Source organism: Somniosus microcephalus, chromosome 3, assembly GCF_052327205.1.
Source record: "Somniosus microcephalus isolate GS21.2 chromosome 3, FLI_Smic_1.0, whole genome shotgun sequence".
NCBI lineage: Eukaryota > Metazoa > Chordata > Chondrichthyes > Squaliformes > Somniosidae > Somniosus > Somniosus microcephalus.
This window is the reverse complement of record NC_140989.1, coordinates 163129352-163155543: the sequence shown is the minus strand read 5'-3', so window position 1 is coordinate 163155543 and position 26192 is coordinate 163129352. Positions and strand designations below refer to the sequence as shown.

The window sequence follows — 26192 nt, the reverse complement described above, 5'->3', positions numbered from 1 at the left end:
GTCGACGCCCGTTTCCCGAGTTTCTTTGGACTCTTTTTTCTTTCTTCTGGCTCCGACCTTCAACAACGTCGTCCGAGGTGCTGCCGAGTTGCAGGTAAGTTCGTTTCTTACTCGTCGCCAGTGTTAAGTCCGTGAATGATTGAGACACGGACCAGCAGGAGTGAAAATAAACAAGTCTTTACTGGTGGAAGGCAATAGTGAAACTAACAAACAGAGGCTCTCTAGTGCCTTTTATACAGGGGTGGCCACTGCCGGTACTGCAGTCTGAGACCAGTTATTCTCTTAAAGGTACAGACACAACAGTAGGGCTGGGTGAGATTGCACAGATAGGGAGGCCATGGCGGGATTTGAACCCCAAGATGAGAATTTTAAATTCAGGGAAGGGTGAAGGGGACTTGGTACGAGTTAGGATACGGGCAGCAGAAAGAACTTGATGACAGGTAATTGCAGTTTAATGAGGTGCAAACAGCTGCCCGAGTGTAGGCTTGGCTGTTAGCTGGTCCACTTTCCTGTGACGTTTCCTCTGCAAATGGTAACCAGCATCCAGCGTGAGGAGCTGTAACTGTGGCTTCCTTCCCCTCGCACATAATAGGCTCTCTTTCCAAGAACGGATCTGATTTACGATGACTTTGTTGACTGAAGAGGATACAGCAAGACGGGAAATACAATTGTAATAAAGCTGTGCACATCGAACAAGTAAAGTCTTCCTGACATCATAGTTATCCGGATTGACTTAAATTCACCGTTAAATCAACGTCATCTCATAGGTGCTACTAGTTTGAAGGGAATGTGATGCCTTAACAGGGTCGACTGTCCTCACACCATAGGTGCGTCTGTTAATTAGTTTTCACTGCAGTCACCGGTTAACCCTGGCTATATTTGAGCCGCTGATTAAATAGCATTGTTGGAGAGCATGGAACTTATACATAATATCTGTGAAGCTTCTAAAAAGGTAGAAAATCCTTTTTTATAATTTTATTTTTCCTCCCTCTGGCCTAAAAGTGGCAGGACCTGACTGCGGGTGTTGGTTGTTCCAAAGGGAGGCCTGTGTTCAACGTGTCCTGCGCCCTTGGGATCAGTGGATGTCAGTAGGCGAATAATGAGACCTGTGCACAGGAAAGGGAATTCTACTTTGGACAGGAACTGGAATGGAAGCTCATCATCTTCAACGCGTAGAAGGAGGCCATTTTACCCATCGAGTCTGTGCCGGCTCTTCCAAAAAGCAACCCAGTCAGTCCCACTCCCCCGCTCTTTCCCCATGTCACTGCTATGTAGAAACCGTATCTCCCCCCGCTCTTTCCCCATATCCCTGCTATATAGAAACCGTATCTCCTCCCACTTAGCTTGGCTTGCTTAGATGAGGAGTATTGAACAGGTGTATGTACAAACCTAAATGTATGTCTATGGCCTCACCCCTCCCTATCTCTGTAACCTCCTCCAACCCTCCAAGATATCTGTGCTTCTCCGTATCTGGCCTCTTGCACATCCCTGATTTTAATCACTCTATCATTGGTGGCTGTTCATTCAGCTGTCTAGGGAATTTCTTCCCTAAACCTCTCCATCTCTCCTCCTTTAAGACGCTCCTTAAAACCTACCTCTTTGACCAAGCTTTTGGTCAGGAGTCCTAATATCGCTCTGTGGCTTGGGTCAAATTTTGTTTGATAAGGCTATTTTGAACGGCCTTGGGATGTTTTACTGCACTAAAGATGCTATATGCAGGTAGTTGTTACAACTCTTGACTGGGAAAGACTGTGTACAAAGAGAATTCACCCAGGAGGAAGCTAAGTATGACTGACTTAGGGGTGAGAATAAAAAAGCAGATCCAGTTGTTCAACGTTGTATCCTCTTGCACAGAATCTCTACTCTTCACGATCCAATCTTAGCAACTGTTCCTCTGGAGATGTAAAATTCCAGCTACACTCATGTCATCAACAAAGGGAATGGTTATGAACGTTGTGATGTGACGATAGTTGGCGTTGACAGCAGCCAACAATATTTGAATGCGAAACACTGACTCCTCCCTTGCATTCAAATTAATCACGCAACCTCATGAGAAATGGGGGCATTGTTTCCTGTGTTTCAAATAAAACTGGAGGTGGTGTATAAAATGGTGAGCCTTTGCAGCCCTTGATAATTTTTGTTGTAAATTAAAATCATTAAAATCTAACAGGTGTGTGTGTGTGCGCGTAAGAATAAGTGTGTCTCTTGCATGATAGTGTGTACATGTGGGGTTTACTCATAAATCAAAGTTGCTTAATTCAAATTTTCCATTTTTAAGCACTAAATTTTCTTTTTTATTCGTTCACGGGATGTGGGCGTCGCTAGCAAGGACAACATTTATTGCTCATCCCTAGTTGCCCTTGAGAAGGTGGTGGTGAGCTGCTGCCTTGAACCGCTGCAGTCCGTGTGGTGAAGGTACTCCCACAGTGCTGTTGGGGAGGGAGTTCCAGGATTTTGACCCAGCGACGATGAAGGAACAGCGATATACATCCAAGTCAGGATGGTGTGTGACTTGGAGGGGAGCTTGGAGATGGCGATGTTCCCATGCGCCTGCTGCCCTTGTCCATCTAGGTGGAAGAGGTCACGGGTTTGGGAGGTGCTGCCGAAGAAGCCTTGGCGAGTTGCTGCAGTGCATCTTGTAGATGGTACACACTGCAGCCACGGTACGCCGGTGGTGGAGGGAATGAATGTTGAAGGTGGTGGATGGGGTGCCAATCAAGTGGGCTGCTTTGTCTTGGATGGTGTCGAGCTTCTTGAGTGTTGTTGGAGCTGCACTCATCCAGGCAAGTGGAGAGTATTCCATCACACTCCTTACTTGTGCCTTGTAGATGGTGGAAAGGCTTTGGGGAGTCAGGAGGTGACTCACTCGCTGCAGAATACCCAGCCTCTGATCTGCTCTTGGCTGGTCCAGTTAAGTTTCGGCCAATGGTGACCCCCCAGGATATTGATGGTGAGGGATTCGGCGATGGTAATGCTGTTGAATGTCAAGAGGCGGTGGTTAGACACTCGCTTGTTGGCGATAGTCATTGCCTGGCACTTGTGTGGCACGAATGTTACCTGCCACATATCAGCCCAAGTCTGAATGCTGTTCAGGTCTTGCTGCATGCGGGCATGGGCTGCTTCATTATCTGAGGAGTTGTGAATGGCACTGAACACTGCAATCATCAGCGAACATCTCCACTTCTGACCTTATGATGGAGGGAAGGTCATTGATGAAGCAGCTGAAGATGGTTGGGCCTAGGACACTGCCCTGAGGAACTCTTGCAGCGATGTTCTGGGCTGTGATTGACTTCCAACCACCACAACCATCTTCTTTTGTGCTCGGTATAACTTCAACCAGTGAAGAGTTTCCCCCCCGATTCCCATTGACTTCAGTTTTACTGGAGCTCCTTGATGCCACTCTCTGTCAAATGCGGCCTTGATGTCAAGGGCAGTCACTCTCACCTCACCTTTCCTGCTTTGCTGTTTTTTACATTGATGAAAATTGTTATAGAAATACATTTTTAGTGCAAAAATGACTGAATTGTCAGTCTTAGTCTATATAATGTGTTTTGATATAAATATGAATGATTTTGTGTGCCTATCTGTGGATATGTGTGTGTATATTTGAACGTTTGTATGTATACATGTGTATTTTATACAGCGTACATGTGTAAATCTAGTGTTAGGTGTATGAAAAGTAACCTTTTGAGCACTTGGAGAAATTTGAGTTAGAGTCAGAGTGATCCAAGATGGATTTGTAAAGGGCAGGTCAGTGTAATGAACCTAATTGAATTTTTTGAGGAAGTAACTAAAGTAGTAGACAGGGGAATATCTATGGATGTAGTTTGTATAGACTTCCAGAAGGCTTTAGATAAGGTTCCGCATAAGAGGCTGTTAGCTAAAATTAAAGCTCATGGAATTCAAGGCAAATTAATGACCTGATTAGGAGATTGGTAAGGTGGTTGAAGACAGAGAGTAGGGCTAACGGGTATGTATCAAATTGGACGGAAGTGACTAGTGGTGTCCCACCAGGATCTGTGCTGGGGCCTTAACTATTCAATGGGCCAGAAATTAGGATCGGGTGCTTGCCGCGCGTGCAAGCCCCCGATCTGCACTCACCCTGCGCGCTGACATCTGAAGCCCGGGCCTGCTTGCATTTCCTGTCACTGGCCCGGTTCAGATGTCAGCGCGCAGTGCTTACCTGATCCAGCGGCGTAGTTAGTGCGATGTGCCGGCTGGGATCAGGTGAGCACTGTGCAGCCAATCAGGGGAGGGGAAACTCATTCATGAGTTTGATAGTAAAGACTGTCAAACTCATGAAAAGTACGGGCGCCCAAAAGACTAGTTTAACTTTAATTAAAATTTAAAAAAAATCCCAATAATTAAATAAACTATAAATAACTTTAAAAAACTATTTAAAACAATTAATAAAATTTTTGAGAATTTTTTTTTTACGAATTCGGGTCTAAAAATAAACTTACCTTACTGTAAAGTCCTTAAAAACAATGAAGCTGTGGAAAAAATGTAATAATTTTAAATAATAGACCACTTACCTTCAGGAATCCACTGCTTACGCCTCCTTTTTTCATTTCCAAAAAGCACACGCGCAAACCTGTGTAAACGAAGGAAGTTCAACGCGCGCAGAGTCTTGCGCGCACGCATTGGACCTCTTAACCCCTTAGTTCGATGGAGAGGAAATGCTGGTTTCCCGCGCATGCGCTGTGCATGCTGGAATCCGGCACTTGCAACGGGCTCACGCAGGAGTACACCGTCCGTACTCACGCGTTGGGACCGGAATTACTGCACCAATATATTAATGTCTTGGATAACACAATAGAGAGCCTTATATCGAAGTTTGCCAATGACTCAAAAGACTGGTGGCATAGTAAGTAGTGTAGCTGGGAACATAAAATTACAAAGAGACATTGATAGATTAAGTGAGTGGGTGAAATTGTGATACGTAGATTTCAGTGCAGATAAGTGTGAGGTCATCCATTTTGGGCCAAAAAAGGATAGATCCGAGTATTATTTAAATGGTGAAAAGCTAGGAACAGTGGATGTCCAAAGAGATTTAGGGATCCAAGTACACAGATCACTAAAATGTAGTTGTCAGGTGCAAAAAAAAATCAAAAAGGCTAATGGAATGTTGGCCTTTATAACTAGAGGGCTAGAATATAATGGAGAGGAGGTTTCGCTACAGCTATACAAAGCCCCGGTAGGAAGGATATATTGGCCTTGGAAGGAGTGCAGCACAGATTCACCAGAATGTTATCAGTGCGCCAAGGGTTAGTTTATGAGGAGAGATTACATAAACTAGGCTTGTATTGAAGGTTGAGGGGTGATTTGATTGAGTTTTTAGGATTTTGAAAGGAATTGGTAGATAGAGAAACGTTTTCCGCTGGTGGGGAAATCTAGAACAAGGGGAAATAACCTTAAATTCAGGCCATTCAGGAAAGAAATTAGGAAACACTTCTTCACGCAAAGGGTGCTATCCCACAAAAGGTAGTAGGTGCTAGCTGAATTCATAATTTTTGCTAGACAAGGGTATAAAAGAATATGGCGCCAAGTCAGGTGGATGAAGTTAAGATACAGATCAGCCATGATCTCATTGAATGGCGGAACAGGTTCGAGGGGCTGAATGGCCTACTCCTGTTCCTATGTTACTATATTGTAATTACAAATGGGGAAATGTTTTTTTTTGTCAATATATGTACAATTTGCAGATTTTTAGAAAACTTTCTGGTTAAATGAGAGTTAATGGTTTGCTTATAACTGCAAGGCCTATATTTAATTTATTTCTGGGCTGACTAATTGTGTAATGTCTTGTCTTTTAGTGACCGAAGCTGGCTTTGGTGCTGACATCGGGATGGAGAAGTTCTTCAACATCAAGTGCAGAGCCTCGGGCCTTCAGCCGGACGTGGTGGTGCTAGTGGCAACGATCCGAGCCTTGAAGATGCACGGTGGAGGGCCGAATGTGAGTAAATAGTGTAAACATAGAACACGAGTAGTCCGTTCTGCCATTCAATTAGATCGTGGCTGATCTGTTCTCCGCCTGGAGATGTTTTCGTGCTGTACACAAAGACCTATTCAAACAACCGTGGGAAGATCAACGAGCAGGAATTGATGTTTGAGGATAGAAACTAAAATTTTGAATGCCTGTCATTCACTTAAGCAGATACGATTATTCAGAATTTGTCCGTGAACTGGGAAGGGCCCATAGGCTTAGGACTGTAGCTTCCGAACACGGCTCAACAAAACGATGAGATGAGAGTTCACATCCATCAGTCCAGGGCCGTTGTTGGTTGTGGTTTGGTGATAACACTCTTCTCTCTGATTCAGAAGGTCAGGGGTTCAAGCCCCACTCCAGGGACTTGAGCACATAGTCCAGACGGAAAGTCCAGTGCAGTGCTGCACTGTCGGAGGTGCCATCTTTCAGTTGAGAAGTTAAACTGAGGCCCCATCTGCCCTCCTTTCTGTCTCTCTGTCTCTGTCTATGTCGGTTTGTCTCCTTCTGCGTCCCTGTGTCCCCCCCCCCCCCCCCCGGTCCCCCTGTGTCTGGTCCCCCGCCTCCGCCCCCCCCCCCCCCCCGGGTACCCCGTGTAGCCTCGCCCCCCGTGTCTCCCCCCCCCCCCCCGGGTACCCCGTGTAGCCTCGTCCCCCGTGTCTCCCCCGCCCCCCCCCACCGGTCCCCTGTGCTGTCCCCCCCCCCCCCCCCCATCTCGCTCCCTCAGCCGGCCCCCCCTCCTCGCTCCCTCTCCCCCGGCCCCCCATCCTCGCTCCCTCTCCCCCCGGCCCCTCTCCCCCCGGCCCCTCTTCCCCCCCCCCCCCCCCCCCCCCCGGCCCCTCTCCCCCCCCCCCCCCCCCCGCCCCCGCCCCTCTCCCCCCCCCCCCGGCCCCTCTTCCCCCCCCCCGGCCCCTCCCCCCCCCCGGCCCCTCTCCCCCCCCGGCCCCCCCCTCCCCCGGCCCCCCCTCCCCCGGCCCCCCCTCTCCCGGCCCCCCCTCTCCTCTCCCCCTCTCTGTCGACACAAAGCTGGGTGGCTGTGTGTGCTGCGAGGAGGATGCAGAGAAACTCCAGTATGACTTGGACAGGTTGGGGATTGGGCAGATGCATGGCAGATGCAGTATAATGTGGATAAATGCGAGGGTTATCCACTTTGGTGGCAAAAACAGGAAGGCAGATTATTATCTGAATGGCAATAGATTGGGAGAAGGGGAAGTGCAACGAGACCTGGGTGTCCTTGTGCACCAGTTGTTGAAGGTAAGCATGCAGGTGCAGCGGGCAGTTAAGAAGGCAAATGGTATGTTGGCCTTCGTAGTGTGACTTCTTACATTTGTCCACCCCAGTCCAACTCCGGCATCTCCACACCATGGCCTTCGTAGTGAGAGGGTTCGGGTACAGGAACAAGGATGTCTTGCTGCAGTTGTACAGGGCCTTGGTGAGACCACACCTTGAGTATTGTGTGCAGTTTTGGTCGCCTTATCTGAGGAAGGATGTTCTTGCCATGGAGGGAGTGCAGTGAAGATTCACCAGATTGATACCTGGGATGGCAGGAATGACGTATGAGGAGAGATTGGGTCGATTGGTCTTGTACTCGCTGGGGTTTAGAAGAATGAGAGGGATCTCATTGAAACTTATAAAATTCTAACAGGACTGGACAGACTAGATGCAGGAAGGATGTTTCCGATGGCCTGGGAGTCCAGAACCAGGGGTCACAGTCTAAGGATAAGGGGTAAGCCATTTAGGACAGAGATGAGAAGGAATTTCTTCACCCAGAGAGTGGTGAACCTGTGGAATTCTCTACCACAGAAGGCGGTAGAGGCCAATTCATTAAATATATTCAAGAAGGAGTTAGATATATTTCTTAAGGCTAAAGGGGTCAAGGGATATGGGGAGAAAGCAGGGACAGGGTACTGAATTTGGATGATCAGCCATCATCATCTCATTAATTGGCGGAGCATGCTCGAGGGGCCGCATGGCCTACTCCTATCTTCTATGTTTCTATGTCTCTCTCTCTCCCGGTCTGTGTGTGTCTCTCTCTCTCTCAACGTATCGTCACACATGCATTTGAACTTGTCCATTATTGTGCAAGTGTCTGTTGACCTGTATTTAAATTAACAACTGTCACTAATTTGCTCTATTTCAGGTCACTGCAGGCAAGCCCCTATCAAAAGAGTATATGGAGGAGGTGTGTACACTTCAACAGGTTTCCTCGGTGATGTAATCCATGTTCTTGATGATTCTCCGCCTTGTGCACTCAACATCTGTTGTCTTTAGCGCATTGGAATCTATATTTGAACGAATCCCCATAAAAGTAGATAGAATCCTCCCATATAGAATTGAGGGCCATAAGTAGATTTTGAGAATTCCATAGAAATAAATGTATTTTCAGTTACCTCGATGGTCTATAATAGGATTGCCTATATACTGGTCGGGTGGAGTGATGGGTGGGAGATCCTGCAATTGGAACTATGTATCCTTGTTTTGCTTTGGCAGTTTCGTTTTCTGGTTTACCTTTTCCACTTTATTTACTCTCTATACCTCTATAAAATCACCTGTTGGGTGCCTCCTTTCGAGGGTGAAAAGTCAAAATCTGTCCCGTCTTTGCTCAGAACTCAGATCTCCAACACTGGGGATCAGGTCTTGTGCCTCTTCTCTGCACTGCCTCCAGCACTTGAATGTCCGCCTTGTGTCTCAGTAACCAGAACTGGACACAATAGTGCGGTCTGACCAGGGCCTTGTATAGTTTGATCACAACTTCCTCTGATCTGTGTTCTACTGCTTTGACTCTGTAGTTCAACATTCTATTGCCTTTGTTGGTTGCTGCTCTACAATGAATGAACACATTGGTGGAAAAATTCAGTTGTTTGCGCCTCCCGTTAGCGCCTTAAGAGGGTGCCAAGTGGGGCGCAAAGCAACTAGTGCCTGGGCGCAGCGATGTTTGCGCCGCTCGCAAAATTAACTAGACATTTTGCGGCAGTGCTAAACACTACCGCCACGATCTCCTGCGCCGGCGGATCGTGGCGTCAATCGTGTGCGCAACGCCCCGTTAGCGCCCCGGACCGGAAATTGAGTGGCGCCGCCTGCCGCTAGCAACGACAGGTTGAGGGGAGCATTATGCTGTCCGAAAGGGACTAGAGGAGCGCTATTTAAAGGCGACCACTTCCTGCCTTTTTTTGTCGGTGACATTTTTGCACCACGCATTCTGAGAGAGAGAGAGGGACTTCTGGAGAGATTCAACGCTGTGTGAAGGAGTTTTGGGTACTGAGCAGCACTTTGCAGGTTGGTTTTGATTTGCCCTTGTATCGAGTTAGAAGAGACTGTGGGGTCTGCACTCTGAGCTCTTTCCCTGGGTCTCTCCATTGTTCTTTCCAGCAGATTTGATGTACAGGTCTCTCCAAGCCGAGATTCAAGGCTGCAATGAGCAGGTTGTGGATGGAGAGCAAGATCAACCCTCCCCTTTAAGATAAAAACAGAAAATGCAGGAGAAACTCAGCAGGTCAAGCAGCACCTGTGAAGACAGAAACAGATTTAACGTTTCAGGTCGATGACCATTTGTCAGAACTCCCCTTTAAGAATTGGACGGTGCCAGTGTGTCTCTGTTCCATTGCTGACTGAAATCACAGCGCTGTGAGGTAACGCCACGCTCCTCGGCCTTAGCGCCTTAAGAGAGGTGTGTAGCGCCTGATTTAGCGCTCCAATCACCTCCAGGGGCGATAAAAGCCAAGTTTGCTGTCAGAGGCAATAATTAGCGCCAGGCGCTAAACTTTGCGCACCACCAATAATAGTAGCGCCCCAAATGGGGCGATACCGAATTTTTCCTCCATTGTGTCTAATAAGACTCCAGGGCCCAGAAATTCGGTTGGTTGCGCCAGCGATTAGCGCTTAAAGAGCCCGAGAATTGGGGCGTTACCCAATTTTCGGGCGGGCGCAATGAAGATAGTGACACCTCCCATATTGACTATACATTTAACGCCTGCGCTAAGTGTTAGCGCATGCCCGCGTGCGCAGGCAGATCATGACGTCATTTCAGTGTGCAACGCCTTTTAGGCGCCCCTGACCGGATATTCGGTGGTGCCCGGAACCTTTGCGCCTAGCGCTGTTCGTGACAGTTCGATGGAACGTTACCAGGTCCTTCTCGTAGTCGGGGGGCGCTATTTAAAGGGGACAGCTCTAGTATAAAAGCTGCAGCCACTTGGCCTGTTCATTGTGATCGTTGCTGGAGAGAGTTGGTGAGCTACTGTGGAGCAGATTTTTTTGAATTTAGCCTTAGAATACTTGGGACCTTCAAACCTGTCCGGAGCAGTTGGAGCGCTACACCTAACGGCGTTTTGACCGACTGGCATCGGAATGGGAGCTGCTTTGGAGGGCCACGCCCTCATGGCCGGACACTCTGAAGGGGCAGAGAGACGGCGGGAGAGAGGGCCGGGATTGGCCAGAAGGAGGAGGGGCAATGGAGGTCGGCCAATCCGAGGGTACGCTGCGAGGGTATTCAGGCAGCAGGTGTCATACCTTGCAATGTCGGAGGAGCAGTGTGTGCGAAGGCTCCGATTCGGGAAGGAGGTTGTAACTGAGCTGTGCCACCTGCTTGCTCAGGATCTGCAGCCGCGTCTACGGTGCAGGACCTCTCTGTCGATGTCCGTTAAAGTGACTGTTGCCCTCAATTTCTATGCCACCGGATCCTTTCAGGCAGCCACTGGGGACATTGCGAATATCTCTCAGTTTGCAGTCCATTGTTGCATCCGGCAAGTTACAGCTGCCCTTTATAGACGAAGGCGTCAATTCATCACCTTCCCTCTGAGCCTGGAGAAGCAGGCGGAGCGCGCGCAGGGCTTCGCTGCTATTGCGGACTTCCCCATGGTGCAGGGGGCAATTGATTGCACACACGTGGCTTTGCGGGCGCTATTACTGAATCCTGAGGACTTCCGCAACCGCAAAGGGTTCCACTCCCTCAATGTGCAGCTGGTCTGTGACCACCGCCAAATGATCATGGCTGTCAACGCCCAATTCCCAGGGAGCAGCCACGATGCCTTCAGCCTGCGGCAGACCTCACTTTGTCACCTTTTTGAGGGGCCGGCTCGCCCACGAGGCTGGCTTCTTGGGGACAAGGGCTATCCTCTCTGCCCCTGGCTCATGGCACCACTCCGTTTGGCCGCCACCCCAGCAGAAGAGCTGTACAACAGCAGCCATCAGGCGACCAGGAACATTGTAGAGCACACTATTGGTGTGCTCAAACAGCGTTTCTGCTGTCTGGACCATTCGGGGGAGCCCTGCAGTACTCGCCGGAGCAAGTGGGTCACATCGTCGTCGTCTGCTGCATGCTCCACAACTTGGCGATTTGACGCACCCAGCCAATGCCAGCTGTCCCTCAAGGTCCAGCAGAGCAGGCGGACGAGGAGGAGGAGGACAAGCAGGCGGACGAGGAGGAGGAGCATGCGGATGAGGAGGAGGAAGAGGAGGAGGAAGATGGGAGGGCTCCTGAAAGTGGAAGGGCCATCCGTCAGAGGCTCATCAGGACTCGGTTCCAGGCCCCTCTGGCGGAATGATGGGTGTCATTCGTCCTGCGCACTTCGGGTCTTTGAAAGGCTCTGAAGGCCAGCATGACTGTAAATAGTAACGTGTACCATTGCAAATTAAAACTTTTCTTCATTGTCACAAAAGTCCTTCCTTCCAGCATAACAACGTCATGTCAACAGAAACCATAACTAACAAAATAACAGTTAACTCTTCGGCAATGCCGCAAAACTAAACAAACCATTTCCAACAATCACAACAGGTGAGGGAGTCCTTGAATTTGGCCAAAGAAACGTCTCAGCACCTGCCTCTACTGCTGGCCCCTTGATGGAGAACGACTTCTCTTTCGCGGTCGGCCCCTTCCCTCCCTGCTGCTCCTACGTAATTGAACCCCAGTGGTGGGGTCAAGGCTGGGGGATGCCTGCTGACTGTGGAAGCGCAGAAGCCCCTGAGGGACGGCCTGGCCGACCTCTGGTCTTGGAGGGCGCGGACGCAGGCTGCTTGATCTGAGCATGGCTGGAAGCAGTGTGCCCTGCAGGTGGTGGCAGCTGCACTGCAGACGTACCAGCGGTGGCATGAGCAATGGTCACCTGCCGAGAGAGGACACCTGCACCATGGTCGGACGACACACTGGCTCTCTGAGGGGACCGGTTCGGCTCATCTGCCACAATCGCCTGCTCCACTGATTCCCTGGCCTTGTATGGTACTGGAAGGGCCCGGGGTGATCCTAGCTGATGCAGATAGGGTGGCTGCAGTGAGAGTTCGCGTTGCCTCAATCTGGGTGTGGACGAGGCCAGCAAGTGACTGCGTGGCAGCAGTGAGGACCTGTGTGACAGGTGCCAGTGCTTCGGAGAAGCCCTGGACAGTTCTTTCCATTGCTTCGGACAAGGCCGGAGCAGTCCGTTCCACTGCCTCGGACAAGCCCTAGACAGACCTTTCCAGGGATTGTCTGAAGCTCTGAACAGTCCTTTCCATTGCTGCCCCGAAGCCCTGGACAGTCCTCTCCATTGCTGCTCCAAAGCCCAACACACTCTTTGCCAGTGTTTCTATCGACGGAGGCATCCTCCCCACTGCAGCCATCAGCTCAGTGTGCCTGAGCCGGGCCTGGGTGCTCATTTCAGCCAGGCTGCGCACCTCCTCTGCACTCTGCAGCAGTCATCACTCCCTGCCTTGCCCTCCGGGGAGCCGGTGGCCGAACTTGCCTACCCCCCTCGCGTTGCTGCATGCCGCTTGTTCAGGCAACTGGCTCATCAGCAGAGCCCCCCCACCCCCCTCCCCTCCAGGGAACTACTATCCCCAGTCTGCAGATGTGTAGGCTCCCCTGAGGTTGGAACGGATGCTCCGGCTTCCTCCTGATCCTCGCCTCCGGAGGCACTGGCACTGGCAGCTTCAGGGCGCAGATCCCGAGTTGGTGATGCAGCATCTGAAAGCAGGGAGGTGGAAGAGTGGCTTTAGCAAAAGGACAGGTTGGCGGCAAGGCATGCCAGATTGCGGCAAGGCTCTGACATGGCTGCACACTGAGAAAGCATGCTGGCGGGGGGACCAAGTGGAAGGATACAGCTGAAAAAGGTGAGAGCCTTACCCTCGCTGTCGACAATGGGGTCGGCAGCTGCAGTGGTAACAGGACCACTCGGACGTCCTCCAAGAATCTGGTGCACTCTCCTCTAGATCCGTGAGAGTGACCACTTGTGGAGGTCCGCCACCGGTTCGACGCGGGTCCTTGCGGATAGCCGCCAGCTTGGACTGCAGGGGAAAGAAGGGGAAGTTCTGTTACATGATGCCTTGAGTGATCATCTCATGCCCCCCCCTTGGTGCAAGAGCCCTTACATGATGCCTTGAGAGATCATCTCATGCCCTCCCATGGTGCAAGAGCCCTTACATGATGCCTTGAGTCAAATGTCCATGTGTGTGCCCAGAAAGGGCCATGAGTGCTTGCTGACAGATGGCCATTGGGGCATCATGGCAACAGGGTGCTCGAAGTCAGGTGCAGATGGAGGGAATCAGAAGTTTGCATAAACAGCACTCACCCTAACGACCCGAGTGAGGTCGTTGAATTTCTTCCTGCACTGAACAGGGCTCCTGGTCGCCATGCTGCTGGAGTTGACCCTCTGAGAAACATCCCTCCAAGCTCGGCGGTAATCCTTTTGATTTTGCCTCCTGCCATTGTCAGGATACAGAACATCTCGACAGCGCTCCACTGCGGACACCAACTCCTCCAGAGCCTCAGTGCTGAAGCACTCTGCTCTCTGTCTCACCTTCTCCATCCTGACCAAGTTTTTTGCGCCAGAGAAGGGCGAGCGCCGATTCTGAGGCCTACAGGGCGTTGAGTGTGGAAGCTGAGGCTGACTGACCCACCCCTTTAAGAGCTGGCCGGCGCCTGGAAGTCTCGTGGTTATCGGTAATTGAGATCACCTGCGCTGCGCCCGTCTGCGCCGATATTGGGTAGCACCAGAAGTTTTGCGCCTTAGGAGGCCCGTGCAATGTCTGAATTCGCGCCTCGATCCCCTTTGGGGGCGATGCAACCCAATATCGCGCCAGGCGGCGATAAGTTTCGTCTGGCTATAAACTTTGCGCAGCGCCAGTTCTAACGCCTCAAGCGGGGCTATACCCAATTTCTAGGCCCAGGTCTCTTTCAGCTGCACTCTTAGCTACTTCAGCCTGATCATGAATTGTGTGTGTTAGCCATCTTTCCTTCCTATGTGCAGAGCTTTGCACTTCCTTTGTATGAAATTTCATGTTATTGTTCTACTCATATTTTGTCCAACTCATCCAGTAATATCTGAGCTGCCTTCTGTGATTCCATTGCCCCTCCTAGTTTAATACTATGTGCAAAAGTCATCAATTTGCATTGGATTTCTCATCCTTACAAGATCGAGCATCATCATTAGTTGTTGATGTAAATTAGAAACAGTCGTGGTCTCAACACCAATTCTTGGGGCACCCTGCTCATTCCTTGTCTCTTAACTCCTCCAACCTGTTGTTTTCTACCCTTCTCCCAATTTCTTGCCCTTACCCTGACTCCCCCACAGTCATTAGCTTAACGAAAAGTCTTTCATGTGGAACTTGGTCAAGTGCCTTCTGGAAGCCTAGGTACACCATGTGGTCGGGTGTATCACAGTCGACTTGGTGATTACTGTTGCCATGTTTATGACTGTTCTATTCATCCCAGTGAATCCTGGCCCCTTTAACATAGAAACATAGAAGATAGGAGCAGGAGTCGGCCATTCGGCCCTTCGAGCCTGCTCCGCCATTCAACGAGATCATGGCTGATCATCCAAACCCTAGCACACGGTCCCTACACCAACAGCCATCCCACCCAAGCCCTATCCCTGTAACCCCCCCCTAACACTAAGGGCCAATTTTTATCATGGCCAATCAACCTAACCCGCACATCTTTGGACTGTGGGAGGAAACCGGAGCACCCGGAGAAAACCCACGCAAACACGGGGAGAATGTGCAAACTCCACACAGACAGTCACCCGAGGCCGGATTTGAACCCGGGTCCCTGGCGCTGTGAGGCAACAGTGCTAACCACTATGCCACCGTGCTGCCCTTTCTCTGTGCAGCATCAGTAGAGGCTGTTTCTCCTCATTATTTCAGTTTTGATTTCACTCTGCTCTTTTCTTCGCCTTTCATAAATTCTCAAGCAGGGAAATGAAAATCAAATAAGTTTGTTTCTATCAAATTCTAAGAAGTAATTTCCTTTTTAAAAGGAAAATAATCATTTAACTGCACATGAAATGAGTTTAGTCTTTTTGTTCTACCTCAGTGGTCAAGTTCATTAGACAGAACTTCACAAATGCAAAGTGTGGGCCCATGAAAGAGTCTTGCTTTGAACTAAATAGTTTGTTTTTACTAACTCCCCACCCTCTTGTTTCCCTCCAGTTTTCCAGAAGGCACCAACTCGATGGGTGCCCATTGCCCTTCAGTACCTTGTCCAAGTGTTCATTCTTTGTGTGCATCTTTTTCTGAGCGGAGTGTCGGTAGGCTGTTCGACCATGGACAGCCTCACAACCAACTCCATTCCTGCCCTCACTTGACATTCACATACGTAGTGTCCAACAGTGGGTGCTGCAAACAGCTAGGAGTGGGGAAGCTGGGTGATCCTCCCTAGTCCAGGCCCGGTGAGGCCGATTGTCGGCCTACCTTCCCTCACCATACACCACCTCTTTCCTTGCGTCTGTACTTACAGCTCTAACTTTTTCCAGTTCTGATGAAAGGTCATCGACCTGAAATGTGAACTCTGTTTCTCTCTCCACAGATGCTGCCTGACCTGCTGAATATTTTCTGTATTTGTCATAAGTTTGTCTCTGTATAACCTGATGTAATTGTTGTTGTAGAACCTGAAGCTGGTGGCCGATGGGTGCTGTAATCTACAGAAACAGATTCAGATTGCTCAGCTCTTCGGGATCCCAGTCGTGGTTGCTGTGAATGTTTTCAAGTAAGTGCTGCGTGTGGGGACTCTATGGGGAAGTACTTTAGGCATTGAAAAGGCCTTGACCCACTGATGGAATTTCTAACTACAGGTTCTCCTATCTCCACGACAGCCGTCCGAGATTCCAAATCAGTGCGAGTGTCTGTGAGCGAAGCGACTGCTCGTCACTGACTGTTTTGTTAAGCTAAGCGGGCAGAGAGCTGAGGGCCGATTAAACCCACTGCAACTGTAGAGATTGATGCTGCATCACCGGAACCAAGTTTGATCAAACAACCCCACTGACTATGCAGTACCCCTTTAGACTCACCCCTGTCCTCGCCAAACTATGTTCACTCCCAGTCTAGCAACACCTCGAATTTAAAATTCTCATTCTCGTGTTCAAATCCCTCCATCACCTCGTCCCTCCCAATCATAGCATCATAGAATAGTACAGCACAGAAGGAGGCCATTTGGCCCATCGAGTCTACGCCAGCTCTTTCGAAGAGCAATCCAGTTAGTCCCACTCCCCTGTTCTTTCCTTATATCCCTGCACATTTTTCTCCTTCAAGTATTTATCTAATTCCCTTTTGAAGGCTACTATTGAATTTGTATCCACCACCCTATCAGACAGTGCATTCCAAATCCTAACCACTCGTGTAAAAAGGTTTTTCCTCGTGTCACCTCTGGTTCTTTTGCCAATCACCTTCAATCTGTGCCCTCTGGTTACCAACCCTTCAGCCGTTGGCAACAGTTTCTCTTTATTTACGCTATTGAAACCCTTCATGATTTTAAACACCTCTAGCAAAGCTCCTCTTAGCCTTCTCTGCTCTAAGAAGAACAAACCCAGCTTCTCCAGTCTATCCACGTAACTGTAATCCCTCATCCCTGGAACCATTCTAGTAAATCTCTTCTGTACCCTCTCCAAAGCCTTCACGTCCTCCCTAAAGTGTGGTGCCCAGAATTGGACACAATACTCCAGCTGGGGCCGGACTAGTGTTTTATGTAGGTTTAGCACAACTTCCTGGCTTTTCTGCTCTATGCCGCTATTTATAAAATCCAGGATCCCATTTGCTTTATTTTTTTTTTATTCGTTCATGGGATGTGGGCGTCACTGGCAAAGCCAGCATTTATTGCCCATCAGAAGGTGGTGGTGAGCTGCCTTATACAACTGAGTGGCTTGCTGGGCCATTTCAGAGGACAGTTAAGAGTCAACCACATTGCTGTGGGTCTGGAGTCACATATAGGCCAGACCGGGTAAGGGCGGCAGATTTCCTTCCCTAAAGGACATTAGTGAACCAGATAGGTTTTACAACAATTGGGTATTTCATGGTCACCATTACGGAGACTAGCTTTAAATTCCAGATTTATTTAATTGACTGAATTTAAATTCTCCAGCTACCATGGTGTGATTTGAACTCACGTCTCTAGATCATTAGTCCAGGCCTCTGGATTACTAGTCCAGTACAATAACCACTTATGCCACTGTACCCGTGCTTTGTTAACCTGTCTTGCCAACTTCAAAGATTTGTGCACAGACATCCCCAGGTGTGTGTCTCCTTGCACCCCCTTTAAAATGATACCATTTAGCATGTATTGTCTCTCCTCATTCTTCCTACCAATATGTAACTCTACACCCGCAAGAACTCTGGCACTCTGAGTGCGAAGGTTGTGGATTCCAGCTCTACTCCCAAGACTTGAGCACATAATCCTGGCTGACACTCCAATGCAGTACTGAGAGAGCACTGCACAGTCAGAAGTGCAGTCTTTTGGGTGGATGTAAAAGGTGCTGTGGCACTATTTTGAAGAAGAGCAGAGGAGTTCTCCCTGGTGTCCTGGTCAATATTTATCCCTCATAAACATTGCTGTTTGTGGGACCTTGCTGTGCACAAATTGACTGCCGTGTTTCCTACATTACGCCAGTGACGATACTTCAAAAGTACTTTGGCTGTAAAGTGCTTTTGGGTGCCCTGAGATTGTGAAAAGCACTGTATAAATGCAAGTCTTTCTTTCCATAGGACTGACACCGAAGCAGAAATTGACCTCATCTGTCAAATTGCAAAAGATTCTGGAGCTTTCGATGCTGTCCCGTGCAATCACTGGGCCACTGGAGGCAGAGGGTCCGTACGGCTGGCTGAGGCTGTCAGACGGGCTGCAGACCAGAAGAGTAGCTTAAAATACCTTTATGACCTAAAGGTGAGACTTGCTCTACGTTCTTTATTTAGCTAAGTGTCAAAATGTTCCTGTGAAAGATGCAATAATTATAATAGCCAAAGTAATTTAGTGACAGTTGGTGGGAAAATCACCTAGTATTTGCAGTTGCTTGAAATTAATTTGGTGTACAACAATATGAGAATATAATGCAGGGGTGTCCAAGCCTTTTGCTTTCATGGGCCATTTGAGTGTGCATCATGGAGCCTCGTGGCCACTTATAAAGTTTACATCCATGGTTCTCACTAAGTTGCAGGTATCCTTGGTTGCTGATACTAACCGGCCCGGCAGTACTGATTTAGGGTTCGTTCGCCAATGAGCCAATAGTGCTAAGCACAGCCCTCTCCGAACTCCCAGGGGACATGAAAGTCAAACAGGGAGCGAACCAGCCAATATGAAATATAATCATGAATAGGACGGAGTTGTCTGGACTCCAAGGGGCGAATTGCCAGGGCTCATGCGTTACATGTGGTCCACAGACAGCAGTTTGGATAAAAGAAGAAAGAAAGACTTGCATTTATACAGCGCTTTTCACAACCTCAGGATGTCCCAAAGCACTTTACAGCCCACAAAGTACCTTTTGAAGTGGAGTCACTTGTAATGTAGGAAATGCAGCAGTCAATTTGTGCACAGCAAGCTCCCACAAACAGCAACACGATAAGCAGATAATCTATTTCAGTGATGTTGGTTGAGGGATAAATATTGACCAGGACACCGGGGAGAATTCCCCGGCTCCTCTTCAGAATAGTACTGTGGGATCTTTTATATCCACCTGAGAGGGCAGACGAGGCCTCGGTTTAATGTCTCATCCGAAACTTGCCATTTGAAAAAGGCAGATGGTGTTTGACTAATCTAATTAAATTTTTTGATGAAGTAACAGGGAGGATCGATGAAGGGAATGCAATGGATGTTGTCTACATGGATTTTAGGAAGACATTTGACAAAGTACCACATAGAAGGCTGGTTAACAAAATTAAGGCTCATGGAATAGGTGGGTCAGTGGCAGCTTGGATAAGGAATTGGCTTAAGGACAGAAAACAGCGAGTTGTGGTAAATGGCTGTTTTTCAGACTGGAGAATGGTAGACAGTGGTGTTTCCCAAGGGTCAGTGCTGGGGCCACTGCTTTTTTTTGATATATATAAATGACCTGGATATTGGAATACAAAGTAGATTTTCTAAATTTGCTGATCACACCAAACTTGAGGGTGTGGCATACAGTGAGGATGATACCAATCGACTGCAACAAGTCATAGAAAGACTAACAGAATGGGCAGACAAGTGGCAGATGGAATTTAATACAGAGAAATGTGAGGTGATGCATTTTGGCAAAAGGAACAGGGAGAGGCAATATACACTTAACAGCACAGTTTTAAAGAGTGTGCCGGGACAGAGGGACCTGGGAGTTAATGTGCATAGGTCCCTGAAGGTGGCAGGACATATTGAGAGAGTGGTTAGCAAAGCATTTGGGATCTTGGGTTTCATAAATAAAGGTATTGAGTACAGAAGTTATGCTGAGCCTTTATAAAGCGCTGGTTAGGCCACAACTGGAGTATTGCATCCAGTTCTGGTCACCACATTTTAGGAAGGATGTGAAGGCCCTTGAGAGAGTGCAGAGGACATTTACCAGAATGGTTCTGGGGATGGGGGATCTTAGCTACAAGGATAGGTTGGAGAAGCTGGATTTGTTTTCATTAGAGCAAAGGAGGTTGAGGGGTGATTTGGTAGCGGTTTGGATAGGCTAGACTGGGAAAGGCTGTTCCCACTAGTTGATGGTACAAGGATTAGGGGACACAGATTTAAGGTTTTGGGCAAGAGCTCAAGGGGGATATGAGGGAAAACTTTTTTACGCAGCGAGTGGTGAGGACCTGGTACTCTCAGCCAACGGCAGTGGTGGAAGCAGAGACACTCAATGTTTTCAAGGGGAGACTGGATGGGCACTTGAGGGAAATAAACTCGCAGGGCTACGGGGATAGAGCAGGGGAATGGGACTGACTGGATTGCTCTACAGAGAGCTGGCACGGACTCGATGGGCTGAATGGCCTCCTTCTGTAACTCCGACAGTCGAGCACTCCCTCAGTACTGCACTGGAGTATAAGCCTGGATTATGGGTTCCAGTCTCTCGAGTGGGACTTGAGCACACAACCTTTTGACTCGGTCGTGAGTAAGAGTGCTTAAAGTTCTGAAGGAGGGCAGTTCAACAATCGATGATTCCATTTCACTAGTAAAATCGACCCTGTCACATAGGCTCTTGATGTAAGCCGTTTTGGTCACACTCTGATATTAGGTGCTCTGCAGCAATAAATAGCGTGACAATTTGAAGCACTGAACCCAAGTGTTAGCTAGTAATGCTGCAGGTAGACTGTAGTGTAGTTAAGTTCACTTGTAATTATCGCCAATAATCTCTGTTGATAATGTGATTGTATTGGATGGAGGATGCTGCAGTGTAAGTCTAGAATCAGACAGGCTTGATCACTACCTGTGTTAACTAGTTAGTGTATATATACTCCCTCCCTAACAGCACTGTGGGAACACCTTCACCACACGGACTGCAGGGTTGAAGAAGGCGGCTCACCACTGCCTTCTCAAGGGCAACTAGGGATGGGCAATAAATGCTGGCCTTGCCAGCGACACCCACATCCCATGAACAAATAAAAAAAAAAAAAAATTCAAGATGGATCCAGGCTGTATGGTGATTTGAACTAAATAGAAATTAAAATTTTGTTTACATCAGCTGTCAGATAGGTAATGATATTTTGTCCAGTTTCAGCTCTCCATACATAAAGGTATACTCCACCTTTCCCTTCCTCGGACTCTGGTCTTTTGTGCATCCTCCTCCACCTCTCCCTTCGCCCCTACTTTGGCAGTCATGCCTTCAGCCGCCTAGGCTCAGTGCTGTGGAATTCCCTCTCTAAGTCCCTCCACACCACTCTCCTTTTAAGATCTTCCAAAAAACTCACCTCTGTAACTAAGCATTTGGTCACCTTTCCTAACCTCTGTTTCTTTGACTACGTCTCTGTGTAGCACCTTGAGATGTTTGTTTTCATGTTAAACGTGCTAGTTGTTGTTAACTCATGGTAAGCGACGGAAGCTATGGTTTTCCTGAAAAAATGAGTTGATTGTTTTTTGTCCTCGAAATCCCAGTAGTGTTGGTCACGTACCTTTGAAATTCACAGATACATCTATGAATACAGCGACAATTCTCATATCTTCTCATCTCAGTCTTGGGCTACACAAGGATCGGGCTGTAGCAAAATCTCCTCGGGTTTCCGTACTGCACTTCTTAATTCAGTCATGGTTCTAAGTGTCATTGTTTTCAAGTACAATGAGTTTTGGTTGCCAGAGAATATCGATGCAGCTGTCCAGTGAGTTTATTGTATTTGACCCACTGTGCTTTTACATTAGCTTTTTAATTGGTGCAGAGGTACAGCTTTTGTTCAAAATACAACCAGGCGATAGTTTTTTTTTAATTTATTGGAAAATGAATAGTAAAATGCTTTGTGGTTTTTATGTGGACATCGTTTCATTGTCAGAATGAACAGATAATCATTTTTATTTGTGCTGCAAGAAGGACATGGCAATTTGAAACCTTAAGCTATTGTTATGCGCAAAAGGAGTAAAGTAAAATTTACTGACTTCTTTCGTTCTGGAACGTCTATTCAGTGTGTGCACGCACTGACTCACTAGTTGAATAACTCTACAGAACTGACAATTGTGGCTATACTGATTAATCCCAGACTCTGGCTGGGGGTTCTTGGTTTAAAGCTGTAGTTTTTCTTTTAAACGTTTTGTAATTGGTAAAAATGCAACCAGGGCAAATCCATGCACAACGCGAACCGAAAGCTGGACGAAAGCAAGCAAACTCCATTTGGCGCAAAATACTGTAGCTGCTGGAAGTGCCTGTCCTGAGGAAGGGCCTCTGGACCTGAAATGTCAGCTGACTGGCTTCTGTTTCTCTGCAAATGCTGCCTGATGCTGATTATTTCCAGCTTTATTTTTGGTTTTTGCTCTCCATTTGACACAATGGCCTCGACTTTTACCGGGGAGCCCGGTAGCGGGCGATGAACCCGGCACGGTCGGGGGCATGGAGGCCCGGCCGACCTCAACGACAGGGCCTCATTTAAGTCAAACTTCCCAGAATCCTGCCTGACACCAGGCTGGATCCACTACATCATCTTCTTCTCCTTCTTCTTAGGCAGTCCTTCGGAACCGAGGATGACTTGCTTCCACATTAAAAATGAGTCCTCTGGTGACTGATGAGTCCAATGCGGGACCTACAGTCTCTGTCACAGGTGGGGCAGACGGTGGTTGAAGGGGTGGGTGGGTGGGGTGCTTGGGTTGACGTGCGCTGCCTGTGCTTGGGTTCCGCTTGCTCCCGGCGAAGAGACTCGAGGTGTTCGGCGCCTTCCCGGATGCTTCTCCACTTTGTGTAGCCTTGGGCCAGGGATCCCCAGGCGTCGGTGGGGATGTTACACTTTTTCAAGGAGGCTTTGAGGGTGTCCTTGAAGCGTTTCCTCTGCCTACTTGGGGCTCTCTTGCCGTGTCGGAGTTCCGAGTAGAGCGCTTGTTTTGGGAGTCTCGTGTCGGGCATGCGGACGATGTGGCCCGTCCATCGGAGCTGATCGAGTGTGGTCAAAGCGTCAATGCTGGGGATGTTGGCCTGAGCAAGAACACTGACGTTGGTGCGCCTATCCTGCCAATGGATTTGCAGGATCTTGCGGAAGCAGCATTGGTGGTACCTCTCCAGAGCTTTGAGGTGCCTGCTGTACATGGTCCATGTCTCTAAGGCATACAGCAGGGCGGGTATCACTGCTGCCCTGTAGACCATGAGCTTGGTGCCGGGTTTGAGGTCCTGGTCTTCAAACACTCTCTTCCTCAGGTGACTGAAGGCTACACTGGCACACTGAAGGCAGGTGGCAGTGGGAATTTGACGGCAGGAGGCTGCAGCCGGGGAATCACTGGGAACAAACCCAGCAGCCAGTGGGAGGAGGAGTTTCCTCGTATCTTGGTGTGATCGGGGAGAGGCCTTGGGATTCATTTGTGTTGCGCGATCGAGGAGAGGCCTGGGGATTCTCTCTGCGCGATCGGAGTTTTGAGATTCCAGTTTCACATTGGGGAGGGGGTGGGAGGCATGCTGGGGAGGCCCAAAAACTCCTTGAGGGGCCTGGGACGCGCATTCCTACTCCTCCTGGCCTACAAGGAGTTCATGGAGAAGGTAGTTTTAAACACATATCTTGCTAATCTCTTCTGGCCAATCGGTTCCTCCCACCGTGGTTTTGCAGCAGACAGTGCGGGACTCCCCCTACCTTGATGTTGTTATGTCCTGGCATGATGAAATCATTGGGCTGCGACTCTTGCATGTTAAGTAGGCCCCCACCCGCTTTTAGCAGGAGCCTCATCCAGGGCCTGAATTGCTGCCATTAACACGAACAGCAATCAGATTAATGACTAAATAATCTGTTTTAGTGATGTTAGTTGAGGGATAAATATTGGCCAGGACACCGGGGAGAGCTCCCCTGCTCCTCTTCCAGATAGTGCCATGGGATCTTTTGCGTCCACCTGAGAGAACAGACGGGGCCTCATCTGAAAGACGGCACCTCCGACAGTGCCGCACTCCCTCAGTACTGCACTGGTGTGTCAGACTGGATTATATGATCAAGTCCCTGGAGTAGGACTTCAACCCACAACCTTCTGACTAGGAGGCGAGTGGGCTACCCACTGAGCCACGGCTGACGAACAGTGCGGTAGCGGGTTGATGAATGACAACTATGTCTCTCTTACAAATATGCACACACCATGTCTACAATGGTGCAGGTCTGCTACATTGAGAATATCTGTTGCGGATGTGGACTGCAGCCAAGAGAGTAAAAGTACAAGGTCTTTCAATAAACTGAAAGCGCTGTATCGTCCTGGGGAAAACGAGCTTTAGCTATTTCATACAGCTCCGTCTCCCAACGGCCTGAAAAATGAGGTGCTCTGACAAGCCAAGACACGTCCTATCAACACTCCAGTACTTTGACAGGACCCAGACAGATAGTGCATGGCAAGGTCATGCTTAGCTTCTCTTTGCCAATTGGATAGAGCGGGGGTTGGGGGGCTGGGGCGAGGGAGAATATGGTAAGAAACACTTGCATCAAGTCGGACGATGTTGCAGTTTGGGAGGAGACTGAGTAAAACAAAGTGGTAGAAAAGTTGATTGTAATTTTTTATTTGTTTTGGTCAGAATGTTTCTTAAAATCAAGTTAACTTGTAAATTAACCAAGTAAAACATTTTCAGATATTTAATTAACTCTTCTCTTGCGGTGGGGGTGGGGGGGAGGGGTGGAAATTAAACCACTCTCAAAGGCAGAAAATGTAGCTCTGGTCAGAAAATGCAGGCCTATGGACTGAGCAAAAGAAAGACTTTCATTTCTGTACCGCCTTTAACGACCTCAGGACGTTGCAAAATGCTTTACAGCCAATGATGAACTTTTGAAGTACACATGTAGGGAACATGGTGGCCAATTTAAGCACAGCAAGCTTGTGAGGTAATGACCAGATAATCTGTTTGTGATGTTGATTGAGGGATAAATATTGGCCAGAAATACCCTGCTCCTCTTCGAATAGTGCCTTGGGATCTTTTACGTCCACCTGAGAGAGCAGGTGGGGCCTCGGTTTAATGTCTCATCTGAAAGATGGCACCACCGACAGTGCAGCATCCCCGCAGTAGTGCACTGGCGTGTCTGCTCTCTCGGATGGCACTATTTTAAGAAGAGCATGGGCGTTCTCTCCGGTGTCCTGACCGATATTTATTCCTCAACCAACTTCATTAAAAGAAACAGATTATCTGGTCGTTATCTCATTGCTGTTTGTGGGATCTTGCTGTGTGCAAATTGGTGCAGTGACTACATTTCAAAAGTACCTCATTGGCTGTAAAGCGCTTTGGGATGCCCTAAGGTCGTGAAAGGTGTAATGGAGATGCAAGTTCTTTCTTTTTAGAACGTGCGGAGAACTGACACGCCGAGTCTTCCCCCCCCGCTCTGTCTCCAGTGTTTGAATGTCTCCCTGGTGTTTCAGTGATCAGAACTGGGCCCAGTACTGCACGTGCAGTTTGACCAGAGCCCTGTACCGTGTGATCATGACTTCCTCTGACTTGCACTCAACTTTTTTTGGGGGCTATGGCCTTTCAACATCCTATTGGGCTTTGATAAATGGTACTTCCTGGTTTATCTGGTTTCCTCTCCAGGTTTGCCGCTGACCTCAGCCTTGACTCCTTTACTTCGGTTTCTCAATTTACAAAATAGGAATCACCCCTCCTCCCAAGAAAATGATGGTGATTAAAAGTAAAAGTCCAGATTCAAGAAGGCTTTTTGTCTTCTCTTGTGTATGTCACGTTTTTAATCATTTCAGAGGCCTCATGGATTTTTCAAAGCAATTGTAGATATATGGGTTTATGTACTAAAATGTAAGGTTATTTACTTGATGAGCAGTCAGACGTACCCGAGCCTCAGCCTTCACAATGCAACACATGAAAGCAAAAGTATCTGTCCTGTTATAATTCTTTTCATGGTCTCTAGAAATTCCCATCAGCCTGTTCCGTAAGGATTTAAAATATAACCAGCAAAGTAGAGGGTTTTTTTTAATATGGAAGATTATTTACTGATTCTGGAAACATTACCGAATTTTAAGTTGAGCAAACTTTAATGACAATAGACAGACTGATGAAAGTAGACAGACACATGGCAGATGAATTTTAACACGGGGAAGTGCGAAGTGATACATTTTGGTAGGAAGAATGAGGAGAGGCAACATAAACTAAATGGCACAATTTTAAAGGGGGTGTCAGAACGGAGAGAGCTGGGGGTGTAGGTACACAAATCTTTGAAGGTGGCAGGACAAGTTGAGAAGGCGGTTAAAAAAAATACGAGATCCTTGGCTTTATAAACAGGCCTAAGAGTACAAAAGCAAAGAAATTATGCTAAACCTTTATAAATCACTGGTTAGCCCTCAGCTGGAGTATTGTGTCCAATTCTGGGCACCACACTTTAGGAAGGATGTCAAGGCCTTGGAGAGGGTGCAGAGGAGATTTACTAGAATGGC

The 26192-nt window shown here is 48.4% G+C and overlaps 1 protein-coding gene across 2 annotated transcripts in view; it reads left to right on the top strand.

Annotated features, from left to right (window-relative positions):
* The window catches only part of mthfd1l (methylenetetrahydrofolate dehydrogenase (NADP+ dependent) 1 like), a 725847-nt gene that overhangs the window by 568092 nt on the left and 131563 nt on the right, over positions 1 to 26192 (top strand). Inside the window, exons 21-24 of one of the 2 annotated variants that reach the window (XM_085981834.1) lie at positions 5817 to 5956; positions 8127 to 8168; positions 15835 to 15935; positions 17924 to 18101. In XM_085981834.1, the coding sequence (XP_085837960.1) occupies positions 5817 to 5956; positions 8127 to 8168; positions 15835 to 15935; positions 17924 to 18101 (461 nt within the window). The remainder of the gene's footprint in view (positions 1 to 5816; positions 5957 to 8126; positions 8169 to 15834; positions 15936 to 17923; positions 18102 to 26192) is intronic. The other variant, XM_085981835.1, reaches the window with a different exon arrangement.